Genomic DNA, 24,966 nt, shown 5'->3' with positions numbered 1-24,966 from the left:
TTTGCAGCAGCAAAATAGGTTTGTAAACACAGTACTCATGGATAACACAATAAACAAAAACAGTTTAACAAATTAAAAAAAAACCCTAATGTCAATGCAAAACATAAGCTCGAAGTTCCTGGTGCAACCATAGTTTAGTTGGTGTTTGCAATGTTTAAGATGTTGATGGTTGTTGGGAATAAGCTGTTCCTGAACCTGGATGCCAGCTTTCAAACTTCTATACATTCCTCGTGATGGCAGGAGTGAAAAGAAAACATGGCCAGGGTGGTGTGGGTCAAAGATGAAAAGATTTTGGCATATTTCACTGAAAAGGGGTGAGTACAGTGGCAATCGTGTACCTCCAAGCAAATCTGCAACATCCATGTAAAGAACGTGTAATTCACTTTGAACAATGTACATGAGCTCATACAAAGTAAACGGGAGTCAAATTGGTATTTTAGTAGACAACTATTTCTACCTACCGAAATATTTCACTGTGTTTAATACAGTAATAAGCCAACACCTCTTCTGAAGGCCAGATACCTGGAATAAAATGAGAGCATGTACTGTTAGCTAATGGACAACAAGAACATGAAATCCTTAGAGGGGGAAAAAAATCTTAAAGCACAATATTGTATTTTCTAATCTGCAATTACCATAGGAAAGACACAAAGTCCTGGACTGACTCAATGAGTCAGGCAGTGGGCTGAAGATGTCCTGGTTGGGTTGCTCCTGGGCCTGGCCAAGCTGGCCATCCGCGAGTCAAGGCGCCAGACGGTGGAGGGCTCTACCCGAGCCGGCTGCCTGCCCCTTTTCCGGGGATACGTCCATGCCCGGGTGTGGATAGAAAGGGAATACGCCCTGTCTACGGGCACCCTGAGGGAGTTCCGCGACCGCTGGGCACCGAGGGGGGTTGAATGTATCCTGGACAAGGATTGCAATATAGTTGTTTAGCAGTTGCTTAGCATATTTGTTCGTCTTGTATTATGGTGGTGTTTTGTTTTATTGTATTGTAAATACTATTTTAATATTTGAATAAATATTTTTGATTTAATTTTTAAAAAACAAAAAAAAAGTCAGGCAGCATTCCTGGAGAACATGGATAGGTGACATTTCAGGTTGGGACCCTTTTTCAAACCTTCAAACCTTCAGACCAGGCCCTGAACTGAAACATCACCTCTCTATGCTCTCCATTTGCCTGTCCCACTGAGTTACTCCAGTATTTTGTGTCTTTCTGTGATAAACCAGCATCTGCAGTTCCTTGTTTCTTCATTTACCATAGCTTGTCCCTAATCCAGACCATTGATTAATTGGTAAAATAGTGCAAAGCCTTCAGATTTATGTGTGGGGGAACACACCAATATCAATTACATCAATTCACCAGTAGCTGGGAAGAAAGAAGGAAACCTCGGCTCAGAATTTTTGGTTGAACCAGATACCTTATTTCATGATTGCGCAATAAATCTGTTAGAACTTTGGTGACAGAAAAAAATTGCATTTTACGTGTGCAATTGTATTGGTGTTTCACCAAAAGTATAATTCAAGGCTGCAAACAATAAAACAATTCAATCGTTTCCTGCCTAGAAATTCAATGAATCAGCACCAAAGAAAATAAATAGATGAATATTCAACAATAAACCATCTTATCAGGCCCTGTCAGTTGTCTATGGTGAGTTGAATCTCACTGTTAGGAAAAAAAAAGGCTTCCTTTTGCTATTTCTTCTGAAGAAATAAATAATTTTGAAGCTTTGATGTGGAAAACAGCAAAAACATAAAATAATTGAATGTTATGATTTGTTTGTTAAGTATGTAAATGGTTCATTATCTACAGCTGGCATCTTGAAACAAGCTGGGATTAACAAGAACATTCTTCCTGAATTTAGTTGGAATAAGATGCATTACAAATAATGAAGCTTGTGAATATACTGGGCAGTAAATCAGTTGGAGAATTAAAGTGAATTGCCACAGTTAGTGTCAAGTTCGAATGAGTATTTAGATCTTTGATTTTGCGGGACAGGTTCATTTATTTTTAAAAAGAGCTTTCTTTGATAGGACAACACTTAACCTCAGGTTACCAAGTCTGAGTTCTCCTGCTCCATTTTAGTTACAGGTACAGACCTAAATTTACAACGACATTACCACTGCTTCCAGTCCAAGTGTTTAAACATATTGAAATCAGCTCCCCAGGCAGATGTGAAAACCTGCAAAATGATTGTTTAACATGACTGCCTTCTCACCGACACAAATCTGCACATTGCACTGCTGTTTCCAATTTTCCTTCAATATATGTGCAGAGAATTTGATGCTAAACTATAACATAAATCAGAATCTTAGCGTATTTTCCATTAAAGTCTGTACAATAATATCATTTCTGGGAAGATTCAATATGAATTATGTGACCACATTATTCTCCACCACTTTGAATTATTGTTCACATTATTTCAGTGTTAATAAGACCGCAATGTGTACAATTAAAAAGATTACCAGTGCCAAGGAGCAAGCAAAATGCCATAGTTTAATCTCACTGCTCAATTAACAAATAATAACTATTTCAACTTCATGCTCATAATTTGGGTGGACATCTGAACTCTTAATTAAATTGATCTTATTAGCTCCAGCCCATTCATAATCACATGCATGTCAAAATAAAGAGAATAAAGAGGTGGGGACAAAGTACCATGCTGGTCAGTACTACCAATGAAAGAACACAATTGAAAATCAAGTGCCAAAAACACGATTAAAAATATAAAAGCTGCAGCAAATGCCCTTGTATAATATTGGAAAACAATGTTATGTGAAGTACCAGAAGTAATAGAGATCCTCCTACAAATGGTGGAATATTCCACAAGATTTAACCTGAACATATACATGGACAGTGTTTTAAAAATGACAAAATGTGGTTATTTTCCCAATTATATCAAGCATACAAGGGCCGGAATTCTGCTGATTAAGGGAAACACCCTAACTACTGACTATCGGACGTGCCACATATATTTAATAGCTACAAGGGTAGGCAAGGGGTTGAGTATCCAGCAGAGAGCAACTCGCCTCCTGACTCCTCAAAGCTTTTCCACCATCGGTACAGTGCCAGAGACCCGGGTTCGATCATGACTATAGGCGCTGTCTATATGGTGTTTGTATATTCTCCCCGTCACCTGCGTGGATTTTCTCTGGGTGCTCCGGCTTCCTACCATACTAGATAGCTGTACAGGTTTGTAGGTTAATTGGCTTGGTATAATTGTAAATTGTCCATAGTGTGCGTGTTGCATAGTGTTAGTGTGCGGGAATCATGGTCGGCACAAACTCGGTGGGCCGAAGGGCCTGTTTCCGCATTGTATCTCTTAACTAATACATTAAACTACATTCCGCAAATCAGGAGGATGTTGGAATACTCTTCTCTTGCCTGGGTGAAATTGCTCCAACAAATTTCATGTAGAGTGACCCCACCCAGGACAAATCAGCCCCTTTACTTAGTACTCCATCAATTATTCTAAGCATTCATTCTATCCGCGCACCATAATTGCAGTGTGTATCATTTATAAAATGCACAACAACAGCTATCAGTTACTCGTGCCTCAGTCGTTCTGGTGAAGGACGTCTCACAGGAGAGATAGAGAGCTCCAGGACCCAGAGCCACTGAGGATGAAGGACTGAAAAGATAGTTTCTAGTCAGGATGGTGTGTGCAACTTGGAGGGTAGCCTGCTGGAGGTGGTGTTCCCATGCATTTGTATGTCTTGGCGGTAGACAGCACAGAAACCTTTACCCAGGGAAGGGGAATCAAAATCCAGAGGGCATAGGTTTAAGATGAGAGGATCAAGATTTAATAGGTACCGGAGGGGTAACGTTTTTGCACAGAGGGTGGTGGGTAAATGCAAGAAGCTGCCAAACAAAGTAGTTGAGCCAGGTACAATACAACATTTAGTTTTAGTTTTTGGTTTCAGCTTTAGAGATACAGCGCGGAAACAGGCCCTTCGGCCCTCCGGGTCCGTGCCAACCAGCGATCCCCACACATTAACGTTATCCCACACACACTAGGGATTTTACCAAGCCACCCTACAAACTTGTACATCTTTGGAGTGTGGGAGGAAACCAAAGATCTCGGAGAAAACCCATGCAGGTCACAGGGAGAACACACAAACTCCATACAGACAGCACCCATAGTCAGGATCGAACCTGGGTCTCTGGCGCTGTAAGGCAGCAAATCTACCTCTGCACCACCGTGCTGTCCCTAAAAGACACTTGGCCGGGTATGCAGATACGAAAGTTTTAGAAATATGGGCCAAACGTGGGCAAGTGGGACTAGCGTAGATTGGCATGGTTGAGTTGGGCCTAAGGGGCTGTTTCCATGCTGTCCGATTCTCTGACTTTATGTTTGGGAGCTGCTGTGAGAGTAAATTTAATGAGTAACTATTGTGCATTTTATAAACGATGCACATTGCTGTTATGGTGTGCCAGTAGAGGACAGAATCAATGTGTAGAATAATGAATAGAATTATTAATGGAGTACAAACTCAAGGGGCAGCTTTGTCCTGGGTAGCCCCACTTTACGCTTCTTGGTGCACTTTCATCCAGGTAATGGGAGGGTATTCCAACATCATCCGATTTGAGGCATGTAGATGGTGGAAAAGCTTTGAGGTTTCAGGGGATGAGTTGCTCTTTGCAGGTCACCCAGCCCCTGGCCTACCCTTATAGCTATAAAATATATGTGGCAGGTCAAATAGAATCAATAGTGACTCCAGATCTTGTCGATGGAAATGAATATCAGAGAAGGTGGCTAAACTCTCTCTTGCTGTGATTGTCAATGCCCCACACTTTTATGGCATGGATGTTGACTTGTGTTTTCAAGGTCTTGCAGTATACATGCATGAATTATTTATTTTGCTAAGGAGCTGCAAGTGGAATTGAACCTTGTGCAATCAGCAGTGAACATCTTTATGATGGATGGGAAGACATTGATGAAGCAGCTGAAGATAGTTGGGTCCAAGGCAAGGCACTGAAGGAACTCCTACAATGATGCCCTGGAACTTGGATAATTCACTAGTTCACAAGTTATAGGAGTGGTATTAGGCCATTCGGCCCATTGAGTCCACTCTGCCATTCAATTATGGCTGATCTCTGCCTCCTAATCCAATTTTCCTGCCTTCTCCCCTTAACCCTTGACACCGGTTCTACTCAAGAAAATAATGTACCTCCAACAATCACAGCCAACATCCTTTGTTTCAGAAATTATTCTAATCATTGTAATGCTTCCCCTTGACAATCATTCATTGCTGGTAGTAAATAATTTATTATTAACCGCTAACTATTTTCTATGAAACTCTTCATTTTTATTTATCAGGTCATAGAGGCAGCTTACTTAGCATATTTCCCTCTATTGAAAATCCATACAAACAGCAAATACATATAATTATCCGACTCGTTTTGCCCTCCCCCTGCCCCCTGCCCCCTGCCCCACTCCCCAAACTGCATTTTTATAGCACCTTAAGGGTGCTAACTTATTATTGTCATTGTTAACATATGAAATATGGACTTCACTGTGGAACAAACAGATTTAATAGAAGGGAGACACAAGGAACTGCAGATGCTGGAACCTTGAGCAAAACACATAGGGCTGGATGAACTCTGTGGGTCAGGCAGCACCTGTGGAGAGAATGAACAGATGATGTTTGGATCGGAACCCTTCTTCAAACTGAAGAAGGATGCCAATCTGAAACGTTATTTGTCCATTCCTTTTACAGATGCTGCCTGACCCGCTGAGTTCCTCCATCAGATTTAACAAAAAGACAATTTTTGGAAAGAAACAAAACTGGTTTGTGAATGTAGTCAGCATTTTAACACTCTCTCACCTCAGATCCATCTGAATGCATTTTGGATGACCATGCATTAGATAACAACTCAGATAATTTTTAAACCTCCTGCATTTCAGACCCACTAATACATAAAGGAACAACTCCAAACGATCAAATTTCAATCTACCTACACTTTGCGGTAATTTGGGACGAAGAACGAGATTTTCATAACATTAGAATAAAATCATTTTTGGTACCATTATCAGTTTCATCCCAAAAGATATTCATTAGCCAATATTTCTTATCCTAATCATAACTTGGTATTCGTTGTCATTATCTAACAAAGCACATGTATTGTTTCTATCCGATAAAGGATTGGTGAAAATACAAAATAAGAATAGAAAATACAGGAAATATACAGGGGAGGAGTTCGAGTACTAAGGGGAGGAGAGTGGTTACTATGGCAACAAACCCATGTATACATGAGAAGTTGGCCATCAATCTAACATGTTGTAAGTGGGCAGGTGTAGCCCCTACCATGCATGCAATGCACATACATTTTGAGAATGAAAATTGACAGACAAAGAACAGCAGGTGTTGGAAATCTGAAATAAAACAGAAATTTCAGGAAACACTGCAGGTCAGACATTATCTGTGAGGGAGAATCAGAGTTAAAGTTCCAGGTCTTAGACCCTTGGTCGGAACTTGGAAAGGGAAATGTTTTTCTAGTTCTGACGAAGGGTCTCCAATGTCATGGAGTTAGAGAGAGAACAGTCCATAGAAACAGTCCTTTTGTAACAACTCATCCATACCAACCAAGATGATTACCTGAGGTAGTCCCATTTGCCTGTGTTTATATTACCTATAATGGGCCTGTTCCACTTAAGCGATTTTTCAGCGGACTGCCGACGACTATCAAGTTGCTGGCAGTCGCCTGAAAAACCAGGAACTGGAACGGCGACTGTCAGAGTGGAACACACACACAAACACATCGCAAAGGCGGGGGCCAGGGCAAGCAGGGGGAGCACTGTCTGAAATTCACACGGTGCAAAGCCAAGGCGATACAGACACACACCACGATGAACAGGAAGGTTGGCGCTGTAATTAAGACGGCTAACACAGTGTACAGTGAGTCCTTTAAAAGTGGGGTGGGGGGAGAGGGAGGAGGGGAGAAGGAATGGAGACAACTTTTAAGAAGCCAGCAAATTTTAAGAAGTCAGAGATACACGGCTGTGAAGCTCAGCGGACATTTAACATTACCGGTCGGTTATCCTTGGTTCTGAAAATTACTGCTTACGTTTTTTTATCCCAATGAGCCAATGAAATTCACCGGTCAGCACCAGCTACAACCTACGAGAATCTAAGAGAACCTTCGACTTCCTGGCAACCCACTAGGACCTCCTTGCGACCCACCTACGGCTCGAGAATTCTCGCTACTCTCCATGACGGCTTCATTCTAGTCGCCGCTAATTTTTCAACATGTTGAAAAATTCTCGGCAACCATAATGAGGCCGCGATTAGTTCCCAGAATGTGGGAACTCCTCACGACCATGAAGGCGGCTCCCCGGCAAACATCCGCGAGCATGTGGCGACTGCATAGTCTCCTGCAGTCGCCTAAAAAGTCACCTACGTGGGACAGGTCCATAACACTCTAGCCCTTTTCTACCTACTTACCTGTACAAATGTAATTTAAACATTATAAATGTGTCTGCCTCCATAGCTTCCCCTGACAGCTTGATCCATATACCCACCACCCTCTATGAGGAAAGATTGCCCCTCAAGTCCCTGTTAAATCTTTCACCCCTCATCTAAAATCTCTGCTCTCTAGTTTTAGACTCCACCACGATGAGAAAAATAGATAATTCACCTGATCTAATCCTCTTATGATTGTATATATCGCTATAAGGTTACTCCCCCATCTCCTAAGCTCCAGGGAGAAAAGATTCATACTATCCAGCCTCCCTTATAACTCAACCTTCTGAACCTGGCAACATCCTCAAATCTTTTTTGCATCCTTTCAAGTTTTCCATCCTTCCTCTTGCAACCTCTTTTATATCAATGAGAAAAACAGTTTCTCCTATCCATCCACAGTCCCCTAACTTTTGTAAATCTCTGCTGTACCCTCTCTGAAGACTTCATACTTTTCCTAGAATGACACCCAGAATTGGACACAATCCTTCTTAGGTACCCAAACTAGTGTTTTATGAATCTTCATCATGACTTCCTTTCTGTAATAATCTATGCCTCAATTTATAAACACGAGAATCCAATGTGTTTTAATAACCACTTTCTCAACCTGCCCCATAATTTTCAACAAATTATGACCATGTACCCCAGATGTCTGTGTAAACCAATTAGAATTGCGCAAGCCAGTTTGTGTATGATTTTTCTGGCTAAAATTTAACATTTCACATCATTCAGCATTTAAATTTCATCTGCCAACAAATGCCCATTCCATGTCTGTCTTTAACATCTTGAAGTTCATTACAATTGTCTTCATTGGCTCACAATTCTTTAACCTTTATTTCCCCATCTATACATTTGGAAATTTGTTGAATTTAAAAGCATTCTTCACTTTCACTACATGGCCTTCAACCCCAAGGACAAGCATATCATATAGCATCTTATAAAATTCCTTTTGAGAGCCTACACATTTTACATCGGGGTGGGAGATTGCAACCTTCACGTGGTCCGCCCTGTTTCGAAGAATGCAATCAACCGGGTGTGCACAATCAAATAAGATCAAATTGAATAGATTGTCCTACAACTTTAGGCTGTGCACACCATACGCAAGAAGAAGACATTGTACATCGACTGTGTTGCTCTCATCAACTCTCTCAGCAAAATGATTCTATCAAGTTAGACACAATTTGATTTAATCAAGTCAATCCTGGGTTTTTTTTAAACATCCACTTAATTGGTCATTTTGTTCCTGATTGCATTCAGAATTTTCCCCACTGCCTAGTCTGTAGTTACTGGGACTTTACCTGAAGAAGGGCTCGACCCGAAACTTCACCCTTTCGTTCTATCCAGAGATGCTGCCTGTCCCGCTGAGTTACTCCAGCATTTTGTGTCTATCTTCGGTGTAAACCAGCACCTGCAGTTCCTTCCTACACACTTTATCTCTTTAACCGTCTTTGAAGAACAGTGTACCTTTTCCAATTTTCCAGTCCACAGGCAGTGCTCCTAAATTTACAGACGTTTTGATGAATATGATCAAGGCCTCTGCAATTTCCTCCCTCCCTCCCTTCAGCAACCTAGGATGCATCCTGTCTGAATCAGATGATTTATACATTCTAACTCCAGCTTCGATTTCCAACAGCTACTACTTTCAATTTTGACCCATCCAGAATGGGCCCAGCCAGATCCGCTATCATCCCAGTGAGAAGGGTACTTCCTCAATTGACCATTTTTACCTTAGAATAGTTCATATCCCTTTTCTGCAGCTGTTCCTAACCTAAGGATATGAAATCACCATCAGCACTATGAACACTTGAAAATTATTGCCTTTTTCCATTTTCAGATGTGCAATACATAGAATGATATGCACTGAACTTCTAAATAAAAAGCAACATTTTAGGAAAGAGACACAAAATGCTGGAGTAACTCAGTGGGTCAGGCAGCATCTCTGGAGAAAAAGGATGGGTGACGTTTTGGGTTGGGACCCTTCTTTAGAATGAAAGCAAGTGGTGGGGAGAGGGGGGGCAGGTGAAGAATGGGAGACGAGAAAAAAGTTAGACCAATCAGGGCCAGCCACAAATGACCTCAGGCAGGAAGGTGAATAGTAGGTCCAATGTTGGCTAAATAGGTGTGATCGCAAGAGAAACAATATGGAGAAACGTGGAACTAGTAAAACGTCTGGGGAGGAGGAAGGGGCCAAGGAGGGAGGGGGGTAGGGAGGGGAGTATGAGACAAAGTTACTTCAAATTAGAGAATTCAATTTTCACATGGCTGGGTTGTTTGGGATAAACGTTTGGGATAGTTCTTTGCAAATCACAGACGAGCAAATATCACCTTCACTTGGCAAAAGTATCACCAAATCCCACTTAAAATTTAGTGGAAAGCTGTGAAAATAAACCTAAAACTGTGGAGTTGCAGGTTTGTTGAAAGCCAATCAATCACACTTAGGCTATAATAGGATAAGGCGATCATTGGACTGTGCTGATCCTTGGGTGGACAGAAGTATCTGTACAGGATTGGCTAGATGTTGCAAACTAGAATTCCCTGTTGGGTTTCCACAGATAATAGACAATAGGTGCAGGAGTTGGCCATTTGGCCCTTCGAGCCAGCACCGTCATTCAATGTGATCATGGCTGATCATCCCCAATCAGTACCCCGTTCCTGCCTTCTCCCCATATCCCCTGACTCCTCTATCTTTAAGAGCCCTATCTAGCTCTCTCTTGAAAGTATCCAGAGAACCGGCCTCCACCGCCCTCTGAGGCAGAGAATTCCACAGACTCGCAACTCTCTGTGAGAAAAAGTGTTTTCTCATCTCCGTTCTAAATGGCTTACCCCTTATTCTTAAACTGTGGCCCCTGGTTCTGGACTCCCCAACGTCGGGAACAAGTTTCCTGCCTCTAGCGTGCCTAGAGTTGGTGGAGATACAATCAGTATCATCTACGACAAACGCATTCAAGGCTCTCGTATTACCCACACATCCAGCCGAAATTCTCCATCCTACACTTTAAATAGTGTCACAGAGTATGGAAACAGGCTCTACAGCCCAACTTGCCCACACCGACCAACATCCCATCTACACTGGTCCCACCCGCCTGCGTTTGGCCCATATCCCTCTAAACATGTCCTATACATGCATCTGTCTAATTATTTCTTAAACGTTGCAACAGGCCCTGCCTCAACTACCTCCTCCGGCAGCTTGTTCCCTACCCCCATCACCCTTTGTGTGAAAAATTATTCCTCAGATTCCTATTAATTCTTTCCCCCTTCGCCTTAAATCTCCTGCGCTTAAATATTCAAACTTTTTATTATAATGCTCTAACCGTTTTAATTTATTGTTATAATGATTTCTGATTAATTCTTACCTGTTCTCAATTTCCAATGTCTATAATAAGGTATGCCACTCAGAACATATAAAAATTCAGCTCATGAACAGGTTCTTCAGCCCAAAATGTCTGTGCCGAACGTGATGCCTATATAAACTAATTTTGTCTGCCAGCACAGGATCCACATCCCTCCATCCCCTGCATTCCCATGCACCTACCTAAAAGCTTCTTAAATGCCACTATCATATCTAGAGGAAACCCCTGCAGTCACAGGGACAACATGCAAACTCCACACAGACAGCATAGGAGGTCAAGATTTGATTTATGTCCCAGGTGCTGTGATTTAGCTGCGCTACTGTGTCTTAGTTTAGTATAGTTTAGAGATACAGTATAGAAACAGGCCCTTTGACCCACTGAGTCCACGCCAACCTGTCCTAAGTACACCAGTACTATCCTACGCAAACTAGGGACAATTTACAATTTTTACCAAAGCCAATTAACCTACATTTGTGTGAGAGAAAACTGGAGCACCCAGAGAAAACCCACGCCGGTCATGGGGAGAACGTAAAACTGTACAGACAGTACCCATAGTCGGGATTAAAGCCGGGTCCCTGGCGCTGTAAGGCAGCAACTCTACCATTGGGCCACCGTGTCTCCCATGTCGCCCACAATTTCTCTAGAATTCCTCCTCACTGAGGCCATTTATAAATCTAGGCCATTTCAGAGCCTCTTCAAACATTGCTGTCCTTTCTCTGTACTCAAATCGTTCTTGCTCCTTCTTAGCAATCCTACCCAGGCTTCTTCTGTCTTTCCTACTCTCCGTTTTGCGCCTGTAGCACTGAAGTAGGAATTAATTAAGATAACTTAAGATAACTTAGCAATACAGCCTTTGTGCAAGCAGTGAATGTTCCCAAAAAAACTTTCCCATGGATCTAGCAGCACTGCATTATGTATTTATGTTTTAACTAATTTTTATGCTGTTAATACATACATAGGATTTAATGAACAATGATAACTAGCACGCTTGATTATAACAGGAAAGTTCCCAACTTGGTATTGGGAGTCATGGTTCTGATTTTCTTTGAATGGAACTGGTGAAACATTAATTATCACCTACATTCCCTCAATGCTGTGATAAAAAACATAATTCCATTAACTTAGAGCCCTCAAGTTAGTGACCTAATTATAAAATATACAATGTAAAGAATGAAACACTTGCAAATCACCATGAGAGCTACGTTAGAATGAAAAACACTGCATGCGTGTTTGCAATGAACTTTTGGAGCAGATATTTTACATTTCACTCTGCGGTCTTATTCTATGAACATAGTTTTTGAAAAGATGACGCTAAATATATATGGACCAGTATTTAATGTCAAACTAATTGTCCTCGAAAAAGATGGGAATAAGTCACTTTCCGGAGCCACAGCAGCAACAGTAAAGGTACAATGAAGAGTTCTGTTAAGCAAGGAGGTCCATGATTTCACCCTAGTAATAATGACAATCAGAGCAATTTTCAAAGATATGGTCTCCTTTCATTGATTCATTACAAGGACAGTATGGTGCAACACAACTTTGGAATTAAACCAATTTACGGACAGGGTGATGGGTGTGGTGAGAAATGAAGCAGGTATATCAACACATTTTGGTCTTTTTTTTAAAATTATTTTTTGTTTTTGTCTTCTTATTCTTTTTTAAGTTTTTACTCATTCACTCTTTGACTACACTCTATGGTAGTTTAGGGGTACAATAAATGTATAAGATGTACAATAAATGTATTTTGTCATATGCCGCGGTTTATCCTACTGTACACTGCTTCTAATAAAAAAATATTCATAAAAATAAATAAATAATAATATTGAAGGAACGGCACTGCATTCCCAAGTCAGCAAGATGCACATGTTCATAAGACATAGGAACAGATGCAGGCCATTCGGCCCATCAAGATAGGTCATTGCTGAACTATCTTTCCCTCTCAACACCAATCTCCTGCCTTCTCCACATAACCCGTGACAAGATGTGTGATTTGGTGGCGATGTTGCCATTGATGATATCCATGTCCTTCTAGATGGTAAAGATCACAGATGTTTTCCAAGAAGTTATCTTGATTTCTGCCATGGATCTTGTAGACATTGATAACATAGTCACGGTGTGCGAATGGTGGAGGGGCAGCCTCGTTAGAAAGTTGGATAGGCTGTAATAAAAAGGAACTGTGGATGCTGGTTTATACCAAAGATAGACACAAAATGCTGGAGTAACTCAGCTGCCAATGCACCATCTCTGGAGAAAATGGATATGTGACTTTTCGGGTCAGGAGGTTGGATAGGCTGCTTTGTTCAGAACATTGTTGAACTTTCTTAAGTGTTGTTCAAGTTGTTTTCCGCCCATCACAGAGATAATGTATTCACATTCCTGACTAACAGTAGGTGGCAGAGATTGTATTGGTATTGCTTATTATTGTCACGTGCACCGAGTTATAGTGAAAACATTTTGTTTACATGCTATCCAATTAAATCAAATAATCCTATACATACATTCAATCATGCTATACACAAGTACAACAGATAGAGCAAAGAAAAGATTACCAGAGTGTAGAATATAGATTTTCAGCATATGTTTACATGCATTCAGCAATATAGTTTTGTAGCATTACAGTTCCAGAGAAAATGTCCAATGTCGTAGGAAGGTAGGTTGGAAGATTGGGACTGCACTTTAGCTTATAGGAGGACTGTTCATAAGTCTGATAACAGAGGGGAAGGCACTGTTTCTGATTCTGTATTACGTACTTTCAAGCTTTTGTGTCTTCTGCTGGGCAGGAACGGGGAGAAGAGGGAATAACCGGGATGGAAAAGGTCCTCTGAAGTTAAAAGGATGGTCACTCATCAGACAGTGCTGCATCTCTGATCCTCCCCTGTGTCTACTGTACTTGCACAGTCACTGGTGAATCCTAGGATGCTGATGTCTGCTGAAGTTAGACATACTCTCTGTTATTGGAGGCAATCATTTCCTGGTATTTGCAACGTGTAATTGATGCTTGCAAATTATTGACCAATCTTGAATTTGACCAGATCTTGCTGTGTGTAGGCATGGGTCGCTTTATCAACTGTCGAGTTGTGTACTAAAGCAGTTGCCGAAAGCATGCCCATTTCAATGGATCTTTATTGTCACCTATGCACTGCACAGTGAAATTCTTCTTGCATAGCTTACACATGCATTAGTTGCCATGTTTTTACGCCATTTACAAAAGAGAAAGTCCAAAGTCTGGATGTACTGGAGCTCCTCCAATCCAGGTATACCAAGGTATGCCCCAGGCTGCTGTAGGGCCTCCTCCGTCACCCTCGACCGGCTCAGCCTGCGGGCCAAAGTCCCACTCCTCGCCCGACCACCTTTGTGTCCCGGGGGCGCGTCCTGCAGCCAGTCTTGACAGCGCTGAAGGCAATACCTCGGACCCTCTCCGACCATCCCGCCTCTCATGTCCGACGGGGCCAGTGGTTCCCCCCTCCTCCTCGACTCTCCGCTCTTCAGGGCCAAGCTCCATTTATGAAGAAGTTAACACTAACAATCATAGATTCAAGGGATGTGAAAAGAAAGACATCAATATAAAAAAACTCGAGTGTCAATTCAATGGAGCACTGAGAGAGTGATGCAAGGCCACATATGGCTTCTTTTGGATTGAACTTTAAACAAAAACTTCAAATGCAGTCTCAGTGGATGCAAAATGATGCACGGCTATATTCCAAAGAAGAGCAAGGATGCTCTTCTGGTGCCCTGGCCAATCTTTATTATCTAATCAAGATCACTAAAATGGTTATGGTCTCACTGCTGCTTTTTGGTAGATCTACAAGAAATCTGCTTGGTGTCAGTATGGTACAGAGGGAGCTAACCATATCAACAGTGAACACCGTGAATAATGATCGCATGCTGCACACAAGTTATTAAGTTCCAGGCTGCATCTTGGAACTGAATGAAAGAGCGGCAGAAATCACTGGCATTTATTTTTTGTAACTGAATATTGCAAAAACGCTCAAAGGTAGGACGTCAGTGAGGCGCCATGTTACACGAGACTGGGAACAAAAGAGAGAGGAATAAGCCAGGGTTCCTGTGGCTGCTCAGTAGTCAATAACTCCACTGCACAATTCCAGACGAGTGGCCATCCAGAGATGCCAATGGTTCTTTCCATTGTGCACCTTCCACCATCACAATTCTTGCTACCATTCACTAACAGGGCAGAATGGCCAAGCAGATAACACGCACAAAGTGAAACTGAACGACTATACCTTCAGGAGTGGAGGGGAAAGTACTTAAAAATATCAAATAAACTTACCTCAAGACTGCAATTTCCTTTTACCTCCTGTTTTCCATATCCATTTCTGAAATGCTCTTGAAGAGCATTAAGGTGGATAAATCCATAGTGTCTGTTGGGATCTGTCTCAGTTTATCGAGAGTGGCAAGAAAGGAGAATGTGGGGTTTTGACAAAGATCTTTGTATCCTCTCTAGCCACAAGGGAGGTTCCAGAGGACTGAAGAGTGGCCTATGTTATACTGTAGTGAAAAGGAACTGCAGATGCTGGTTTATACAGAGTCAAAATATCGGACTAACTCAGCAGGTCAGGCAGCATCTCTGAAGAAAATGGATAAGTGACGTTTCAGGACGGGACCCTTCTTAAAATGCCAACTTATAGCGGGGAATCGCAGGAGTCCAGCCAAGAATCAGTCGGAACACAATGTTGTGTGAACAAAACGTATTTATTATTATTACAGTGCTGTAATCCCTACTCCTCAAATGGGCATGGGCATTGCCCGACCTTAAATACCCCCAAGGGTCAACCCCGTGACCTGCGCCTCCCACACCGAGACACCTAACTCCTCCCTCCAGAGCCGAGGGTTCGCTCTGCCCATAGCCTACCACCAGGTGCCACCACAACCTATCCATTTTCTCCAGAAATGCTGCCTGACTCACTCCACCATTTTTGTTATTCATTTACATAGGAACAATAATGTTATTCCTTTGTTTAAGAAGGAAAGTAAAGATAATTCAGGAAACTATAGGTTGGTGACCCTCACTTTAGCGGTTGGTAAGCCATTAGCGAGGATTCTTCGGGATAGGATTTACTCCTATTTGGTAGAAAATGGGAGAATTAAGGACAGCGAGCATGGCTTTTCCGTGGCAGGTCATGTCTTACAAATTTGATTGAGTTTTTTTGTGAAGGTGACCAAGATGATTAATGAGGATAGGACAGCAGAAATCGACATGTATTTTAGTTGGGCATTTGTGTAAGTAAGTTTATTGGCCAAGTATTCACATACAAGGAATTTGCCTTGGTGCTCCGCCCATAAGTAACAACATGACATACAGTGACAGTTACGAAAACACCAAACATTAATAATAATAAGACATTCATGATAAGACACCATTGATCAAGCATGTGAACCAACAAAATACCAGATCAAAGGGAGGCTACAGATTTTTGGCTGTTGAGTAGAGCAACTACTCATGGATAAAAACTGTTTTATAAGGTCTCCTATGATATGCTAATCCAGAAGATTATGATAAATGGGATGCACAGTGATTTAATTATTTGGATTCAGAACTGGCTTCCCCATGGCAGTGTAGAAGAATGTTATTCTGGCTGTGACCAGCAGTGTTGGGCAGGAATCTATGCAGGGACCTCTGCTGCGTTATGATATGTATAGATAACGTTAACATAAATGTAAATGGGTTGGTTAGTAAGTTTGGAGATAACACCAAAATTGGCAGAATGATGGGCAGTGAGGAAGACAGTCAAAAGATACACCTGGATATGGTTCAGTTACAGGTAAGGAGAAATAAATGGTATATAGAGTTTAGTCTGAGCAAGGGTGAGGTGTTTTACTTTGGGAGATTGACTGTAAGAGTAAAATGTACAGTTAATGGCATAACCCTTCAGTATTGATGAACAGTGATTTATGATCCATGTTTATAGCTCCCTGAAATGTCAAAGACAAGAGGGCATAGCCTAAGGTCAGAGGGGAAAAGTTTAAATGAAATATGCGGGGCAAATTTATTACAGAGGATGGTGGGTGCCTGGAACACGTGGCTGGGATGGTGGTGGAGGCAGACATGATAGTGGCATTTACGAGATTTTTAAGAAAGGCATATTCAGAGAATGGAGGAGTATGGATCATGATGAAATTAGTTTAGTTGGCATTATGTTCGGCACAGACATTGTGGACCGAATGCCTGTTCCTGTGCTCTAATATTCCATGTTTGTAGAATATGAGACAAAGGTGAGATGGATTGTAATCCTCTTTTATAATTACTGCCATGGTTCTGTCAATTTCTTATCTCTAATGCCTACAGCAAATCATTTTTTGTGTGAGAATCAATATCAGAAAACAAGGCATATTTAACAGTGTGAAATGTGCCAATGGTTTTTATTGGGAAAGAGGATGGAGGGCAATGGGAAAAGAGAAACGATTTACCGATGTTCCCTTTATCATCACCCACATGGAGTGACTTGGGTTGTTCCACAGTGTTTAAAATGCCATCAAAATTGTGCCTGGCGACTTGCCATTGACATACCAATTCACAAAGTAGGTTATCAACAGTTGGGTAAAAGGAACTGTATCCTCTTTATTTCTTAAAAAGGTGCTTACTCAAGATGCACACGTGGACCTCAGCATAGAATGATCAGGTTTGTCTGATGCACCGTTTCATAGTCAAGCAGCTTGCCAACAAATAGTACCCCAAACTAAAAGAGTTTCATTCTTTGTAAGATACCCCCAGCAACGGTCAGCATCTATGAGCGCAAAGAAAGAAAGAAAATTGGGAAAGATAGGGTGCCGAATCAACATCAAAAATGGCAGCAGAACATAGTTGAGGATGAGTACAATGATTACTGCGTTCAAATTTAAAACCAACGATAACCAACAATTGTGTCGTCAATTAGCAGTGTAATATTTTGACAGGTACAGAGGTTGCTCATATTGTACGTACCAGTCATTGCGCATCATCTCATTTCAGAGCTGCCATATTATAAAGGCAAAATGATAGTTGCCGACATAAAAAAAACATGTAACCGGCACACACACGCGCGCGCGCGCGCACACACACACATATATACACACGCGTACACACACATACACACCCACACGCGTACACACATACACGTGCACACACACATACACACCCACACACACACACGCGTACACACACGCACACACACACGTGCACACACACGCGCACACATACACGCACACACACACGCGCAAACAACACACACACACACACACACAACACACACACACACAACACACACACACACACACACACACACACACACACACACACACACACACACACACACATGCTTTTGTGGCATAAGTACAAACAATTGAAAGCTATTGGGAAAGAATACCGCACTGAATTTTATTTTTTTAAGTAAAATCTTTAGGTTGAATCTATGAAAGCCTAGCTTGATACCATGAACAGTAGGGCACTTGGATAGTATTTCATTGTCTTGCTCTCCAGGCTTTACCAGATATTTTTTAAAGTTTGGTATTTATCTGGAATTGTGATAGCTCAGTTATCTGCCTCCAAATGCGGGATTGAGAGAATCCCATCATCCAGCGACCAGCTGCATGATGGGCAGTTAATAGATATATCAGACCTCAGGATATATGCTAAGCTGAAGAGATGATTGGTCGGTTGATTTTACTGATTGATTAGCATAGGCTGAATGGGTTTCTTTTTGACAACCCAAGATTACGCTTCAGCTAAGCTCAAATTGCTTACTCTCCTTCCCAGTGAGTTTTCAAATAACAGGCCTGTCACCTGGATTCTCTGGAGACTTTTATACAGAAGAGAGAGGAGAGAGAAAAAATCAAGGCGAAGATGGAAAACTGGGTAACAACAATCAGTGTAGGTTTGAGAATAATAATATTATTTAAAAAAACACACCGCAGTGACCTTTCTAACAATCCTCTGTGCTAAGCCATTATTCAGCATCTCCAAACCTCCTGCCTGTGCAAACATGGATTAGGTTGCCATCTAACTTTGGCTAAGTGGTTCATTAAGGAGGTTAAAAGCTGCATTAACAAAGAGGGCCAGCCTCTTCAGATCCCCCCCCCCCCTATCAACTGAGAGCCAGGGGATCAGCTGCACTCAGTCCTTAGCTGAACGTTCCACGTAGAACCCAGCGGACAGGCTAACAGAAATTTGCCCCCTGTCATTGATTCCTGATTTTATAAAACAAGAGTCAGTTTGGTGAAGGCTAACCGCAGCATACGCTTACTGTAAAATGCGATGAGGTTCTTCTGTGGGAATAGGGCTGAAATCCAGCCTATGGAGGCAGGCTGCACTAATGTTCGTATAACGTTGCCTGCATACACCTGCCTAAAGCACTCGCAGGATGGAAGTCACTGATGTCAGACTGCAGCAGATTTAAGCAGAATAAAAAGGGTTTTTTGAATTTGAATTGAGAGATAACATGATACTGGAGGCAGCTCCCAGAAGGTATTTCATAGATTCACTACAAAAGGTAAGACAAGTTAAAGCTGTTGGAGAGGTCAGCAGTGGCACATTGAGGTGTCATTTCAGGCCATTCAGGGAAAGGGGGAGAGAGAGGGAGACTGTTTTCAGGTGGTAAGATTAGAAACACAATCTTCCACCTTCCCTAGCTTGCTCTCCTTTCATATCTTGATGCCTTTTAAATGTCACTTATTTTACATGAAGCTCTTCGCAGAGACACGAGTCAACAGCAATCACTACCATTATCCCCCACAGCGAGCCCTGGTCCTAATGCATTATAAAACCTTAGCTGGCCTGCCACTGATTTACCTTTCCACTTCTCAGGGAATTAAGTGGCATCATGTGAAATGGTTATGATATGAACAGCATGTGCATAACTGGTATTAAATTTACCTCTTGGCCTAACTGAATTTTAGTTGCTGCAGACTTAATCAGAGTGAAAGCCAAAGATGAGGACTGCATCTGTCCACAGCCACACCACCCCTGAGTTGCAGCTATTTTGGGCGTGTGTGTGTGTGTGTGTTTTTTATCTCCTGTGCAAGCTGGCAGAAGTTTGAAGTAAAGAGATAATCCGGTGCGGATGCCTCTATGAAATAACATCCTTACATGAAGAGGCTTTTAGCGGTCTGCCGCTATGCCTATCAGACAGAGTGTGACAATCTCATTTTCCTGAGCACCCATGAAAAGAGGAAATAATAGGCAGAACTGTAATGGCTATTACTGACCCCACAGCATCCATTATCCGCTCAACATATGGTAACTCTGTTTTACATGCGTTATGGGAAATTAAAAGACAATTAAAAAACAATTACAGTTCATTTAAATTAACTGTAACACAGGGATCAATTGAAAAAGATTCCCAATAAATCAACTTAACAACCATGAATTTCACCAGTGGAATTTTGACAACTTGTCTTTTTCCTATGAATGTTAAATCAAGGAAATTTCAAGAATTTATAATAATTAAAATACATTTGTGATGGAATTTATTATGTAAATATGATTGAAATCTTTTCTTTTTTGAATTTACTCTTCTTTGAGTTAATGCCAATTAATTATGGGACAGGCTTTTTGGTTCAAAAATTGACTAAAAACCAGAGATTATTTTTAACAGTAAATCTGTAGAGGAGAGTTCCCTTATGATGTGGTAAGCATACATTGAAGATAAAACGGGAAAAACAAAACTGGTACTGACATTCAAAATTTGGATTCAACTTCCAACATTTCTGGCCAATTCCAAAGTGACTGCCCTGAACACCAGGCTGATGTTATGTTCGCAAATCTTTGATCACGTGAAATGTTATTGCAGAAACTAGCTTGATAGTACGCAGTAGCTTTATCGAACCTCCAGAGAATTTAAAAAAGAGTATAGTGGAACTTAATGGAGTATGACAACTTGCACTTTTGTAACATTTTAAGACCGTTAAACGAGTCCAAGAAACATTGCACCAGTAATTATTAAACATAGTTTGAACAAGCCCTTAAAAACGTTTTAAGAAATTGGTCAATTACATGTGCTTTAAGCAGTATAATTGAAGAGGATCAGAGATGGAATGAGACAGAATTCTCTGCCAAGATAACACACAAATACTTAACATGTTGACTGTGGCAATTGACAAATTAACATTTATAAGCAGCAACAATATTTGCCAAGGCTTGAAATGGCAATTATATAGATTGGACATGACCTTAATGTAAGAGAGAACATTGAATAGTGACATGATCACATTTTTTTTAATTCCAATGGGAATAGATAATGTTGATCAAGGTGGCTTTTTTATCTTTCCCTCCATTTTCTTTCCTGTTTTCAGACAGGTTCCGCATCTCCACCGAATTTATATGTTTGTTCAAAACAGTATTTCTAAGGGAAATTGCTTAATTTACGGAACAAACTCCCTCCGGAGACAACAAAAGAATGAATCATTGATTAATTCATATGCAAATTAGATAGATTTCTTCCAGGAAAATACATTTCTGGGATACAGCGAATGAGCAATCCGAAGCACATGTGATCGCTATTACACGCTGAGCAGTAACATATCACTTTGAATGCACGACCTCTTATCACTAATCACTGTTCTAAATGCATAATTTTGTGGTTGCTACATTCTTCCAATACTGGACCTCCTGTCACACTTACAGTAGGCTAACTGATTGCTGCGATTAGTCGACACTTCTTCCATAACCGAATCATGCTTCTGCCACAACAGTAGTTGACAAACTAAATGAATTTACATTTTTATCCGTTAACTAGCTCGTATCAGAATGTTGGGCCACTTTGGTGGCACTCTCAGGTAGGAAGGAGCAGAGGGTGGAGAAAGCACTACATAATATCTGCAGGACAGGTGAAGAAGGCAAATGGAAGATAGCCAGCAAGGGAAGACACAAGGGTGAATATACAACAATACGTTTTGTTCCTGACTTGATATAAAAATCAATTGCTCAGTTCTGCATCCCTGTGTGCACAATGTGTGCACAAGGAGGCACAGTTTTAGAAGGTAGGCAACATGGGAACTACGTCCTCTTGCCGAACATTTGCGCACGATCTGCCAAGGCCTACAGGATCTGCTGGTTGCTAACCACATCAACTCCTCTTCCCATTCCCATTCCCATACCAAACTTTCTGTCATCAGCCTCCTCCATTGCAATCGTGAGGCCACACCCAAACTGGAGGAACAGCAGCTTGTTCAACTTGGGTGGCTTAACCCAACGGTATCAACCTGATTTCTTAATTTTTTAAATATCTAAATCTGTAACTAACCCCCCCCCCCCCCCCCCCCCCCCTCCTCTGCAGAAGCTTCTGATCCTTTCTCCCCTTCACCTACATTTCTCGACCCCTGTGCCCCACCTAGACTACCACCTACCTCTGCCCACACCCCTCCCTCTCCGGCTACATTCCTCCCTCTGGCTTCTCCTCACAACACTTCAAGCCTGGCTTACACCTTCTGTTTATATATCTGGCCTTCGTTCCACCATCTGATGATTAAAAAAAAACCCTTGCCTGTGTCCACCTGATACCTGCCACACTTTGTCCTCCCTCTCACCTTTTCCTGCTTTCATGTCCTCCCCAACAATCAGTCTGAAGAAGGGTTTCAACCTGAGACATCACCTATCCTTGTTCTCCAGAGATGCTGCCTGATCCGCTGAGTTACTCCAGCAGTTTGTTTTCTTTTTCATCGGGATGTTGCCTAGAAGGAGCCATGAGGAGAGACAGGATAGGCTAGGATTGTTTTCTTTGGAGAAGAGAAGATTGAGCGGGATTTTGGCTGAGGTAGACCAAATTATGAGGGTCATTGCTAGACAAGATAATGAGGGACTTTTCCCCTGAGTGGAGGTGTCTATGACCAGAGGTTACAGGTTTAAAAAAGGTAAGTAGTAGGAGACTTAGAAGCGATTTATGGAGTGTTTTTTACCCAAACAGTGTTGAAATCTGGAATCGATTTTTGAGGGAATGGTGCTCTCACAAAATGTAAGAAGTATTTGAATGGCACCATTGAACCATTGAGCATCTGAAATGCCCTGGCAGTAGAGAAATGAAAGAGTAGCACAAAATAACAACATTAGCTGAAAGCTAAAAAGTCTGAAGAAGGGTTTCGGCCCGAAACGTGGCCTATTTCCTTCGCTCCATAGATGCTGCTGCACCCGCTGAGTTTCCCCAGTAATTTTGTGTACCTTCGATATTCCAGCATCTGCAGTTCCTTTTTGAAAACATTAGCTAACTTCCTGTTTTTAAATTACCTAAGGGGAGCAAATCAGTTGCACATAGCTGATCACGCTTGTGGAACAAGCGAGGAAAAAGGTTCTTGATTAGTAAGGGTGTCGACGGTTACGCAGACAAAGCTGGAGAATGGGGTTGAGAGGGAAAACTAGATCAGCCAAGATGGAATGGCAGAACAGACTAAACGTGCCAAATGGCTGAAGATGGACACAAAGTGCTGGAGTGCTGGCACGTCTCAGTGGGTCAGGCATTCTGAAGAATAATGATGGGCGACGTTTTGGGTCGGGACCCTTCTTCAGACTGGCTTCTAATTCTGCTCCTATGTCTTGTGAGCTATGAGCGGAATTGGGCTTTAAAATTAGAGAAATGCCGAGCTGCGTGGTCTGGTCTCTGTCCAAAAGTCATTTACTGTATTATCCTGAGGCTCTGGCAGCCCACTCCTGATTTGAGAAAGCCATAATTCCTCATTTTAGGAGCCCACACACACAGAGCTGGAAGGACTCCAAAAGGATGTTAGGAAAGGCCCACGGATTCTTTCCTGGTCTGGGAGGAATATTTCTAGCCTTCCTAATCCCGAAGTAATTACCATGTCATTTACCTGGCCTTGTTTGGTTAGGATCCAGCATCCCAGCTGGGTTCACTGGTAAGCTTGACATTTTTATAGAGGCAACATCTTGGATCCTTGTTGAAATCACACAGGAACGTTGACCATCCGGCCAATATTTATAGTAAACTCCTGGCCATATGCAGCAGAGATACTTGTTTGATTTCAAAGTCAGCAAAGATATAATCCCGTCAAGTGGGAGCATTGCAGCCTTAGGCTGGTAAATGGGGACGGTTACTTTTAACCTCAGACACACCATTGTTGCCAGAGATTGTTGCACAATCGCAGCGGAACCAATCCCGTCTCACCATAACATCCCGAATTACCAGCGGAAATCTGAGACGTGCTTCGGAGGAGTGAAAACAAATAAAGGCCGTCAAAGTGTGAAGGAGATATTCTTTGCCAGAATTAGTCAGAGAGTCATACAGCGTGTAAACAGACCCTTCAGCCCAACTTGCCCACGCCAAACACAACATGCCCCATCTACACTAGTCCCACTTCCTGCCGTTGGCCCATATCCCTCTCTTCTATCCATGTCTAAATGTCTCATAAACGTTGTGATAGTACCTGCCTCAACTACCTCCTCTGGCAGCTTGTTCCATACACCCACCACCCTTTGTATAAAAAGAGTTCCCCCTCAGGAAAATCTCCCCCCCCCTCCCCCCTCCTCATCTTAAACCTATGTTATCTGGTTCTCTTTCAATAAGGAATTAAAGCCTTTATAGAAAGATTCTATTCCTAACAGATCACAAAGAAATCATTGAAACAGCCATTGTCGCCATTTACAGCAAAGTTGATGGTTATTCAAAAATGCAGCATCTTATTCTGCAGTTCCAAATAATATACATTACTGTCAACACAAATATTTTTAAATGTTTTTCTAAACTGTGAACTCAACAGTTCACAGGGGCATTATTAATATGATCCCTGATTTTTTTACATTCATCTGTCCCTACTTAATCTCAAACTGTTCTCTTCCATATTTCCGTACACAATTTTAAAAAAAACTCATTAAAGGCAGATGGGTTCTCCAGCAGAGAAACTATTACCAGCGCAGACAATGCTAACAAAACAAAAATCATTTCAAACAGGGGGTGGAAACCGAGGAAATAAGAATGAGAACCACGTTGCAGGTAATAAATGCAGAATTGGTGGCTTAATAAACAAGGTATCAGATTGTGAATAGCACTGAAGGCTCTACCACATTGTAACACGATCAGTCTAATGGAAAGAAAAGTTGGTCTGTGAAGCTGTGAGGTCATACGATTGTGCCAACAGTTTCTGCAGAAAAGAAACATGATTCCTATTCAATTACACAGGCCTCAAAATGGAAAATAGAAACGAAAAATGCTATGTCCACTGG

At 41.7% G+C, this 24,966-nt stretch overlaps 1 protein-coding gene across 2 annotated transcripts in view; it reads right to left on the bottom strand.

The window, feature by feature from the left end:
* The window catches only part of camkmt (calmodulin-lysine N-methyltransferase), a 332,097-nt gene that overhangs the window by 122,866 nt on the left and 184,265 nt on the right, over positions 1–24,966 (bottom strand). For both annotated transcript variants that reach the window (XM_033025515.1, XM_033025516.1), the window contains exon 4: positions 462–522. In XM_033025515.1, the coding sequence (XP_032881406.1) occupies positions 462–522 (61 nt within the window). The remainder of the gene's footprint in view (positions 1–461; positions 523–24,966) is intronic.

The sequence above is a fragment of the Amblyraja radiata genome, chromosome 8 (genome assembly GCF_010909765.2).
Source record: "Amblyraja radiata isolate CabotCenter1 chromosome 8, sAmbRad1.1.pri, whole genome shotgun sequence".
Lineage (NCBI taxonomy): Eukaryota > Metazoa > Chordata > Chondrichthyes > Rajiformes > Rajidae > Amblyraja > Amblyraja radiata.
This window is presented reverse-complemented; position numbering and strand designations above follow the sequence as displayed.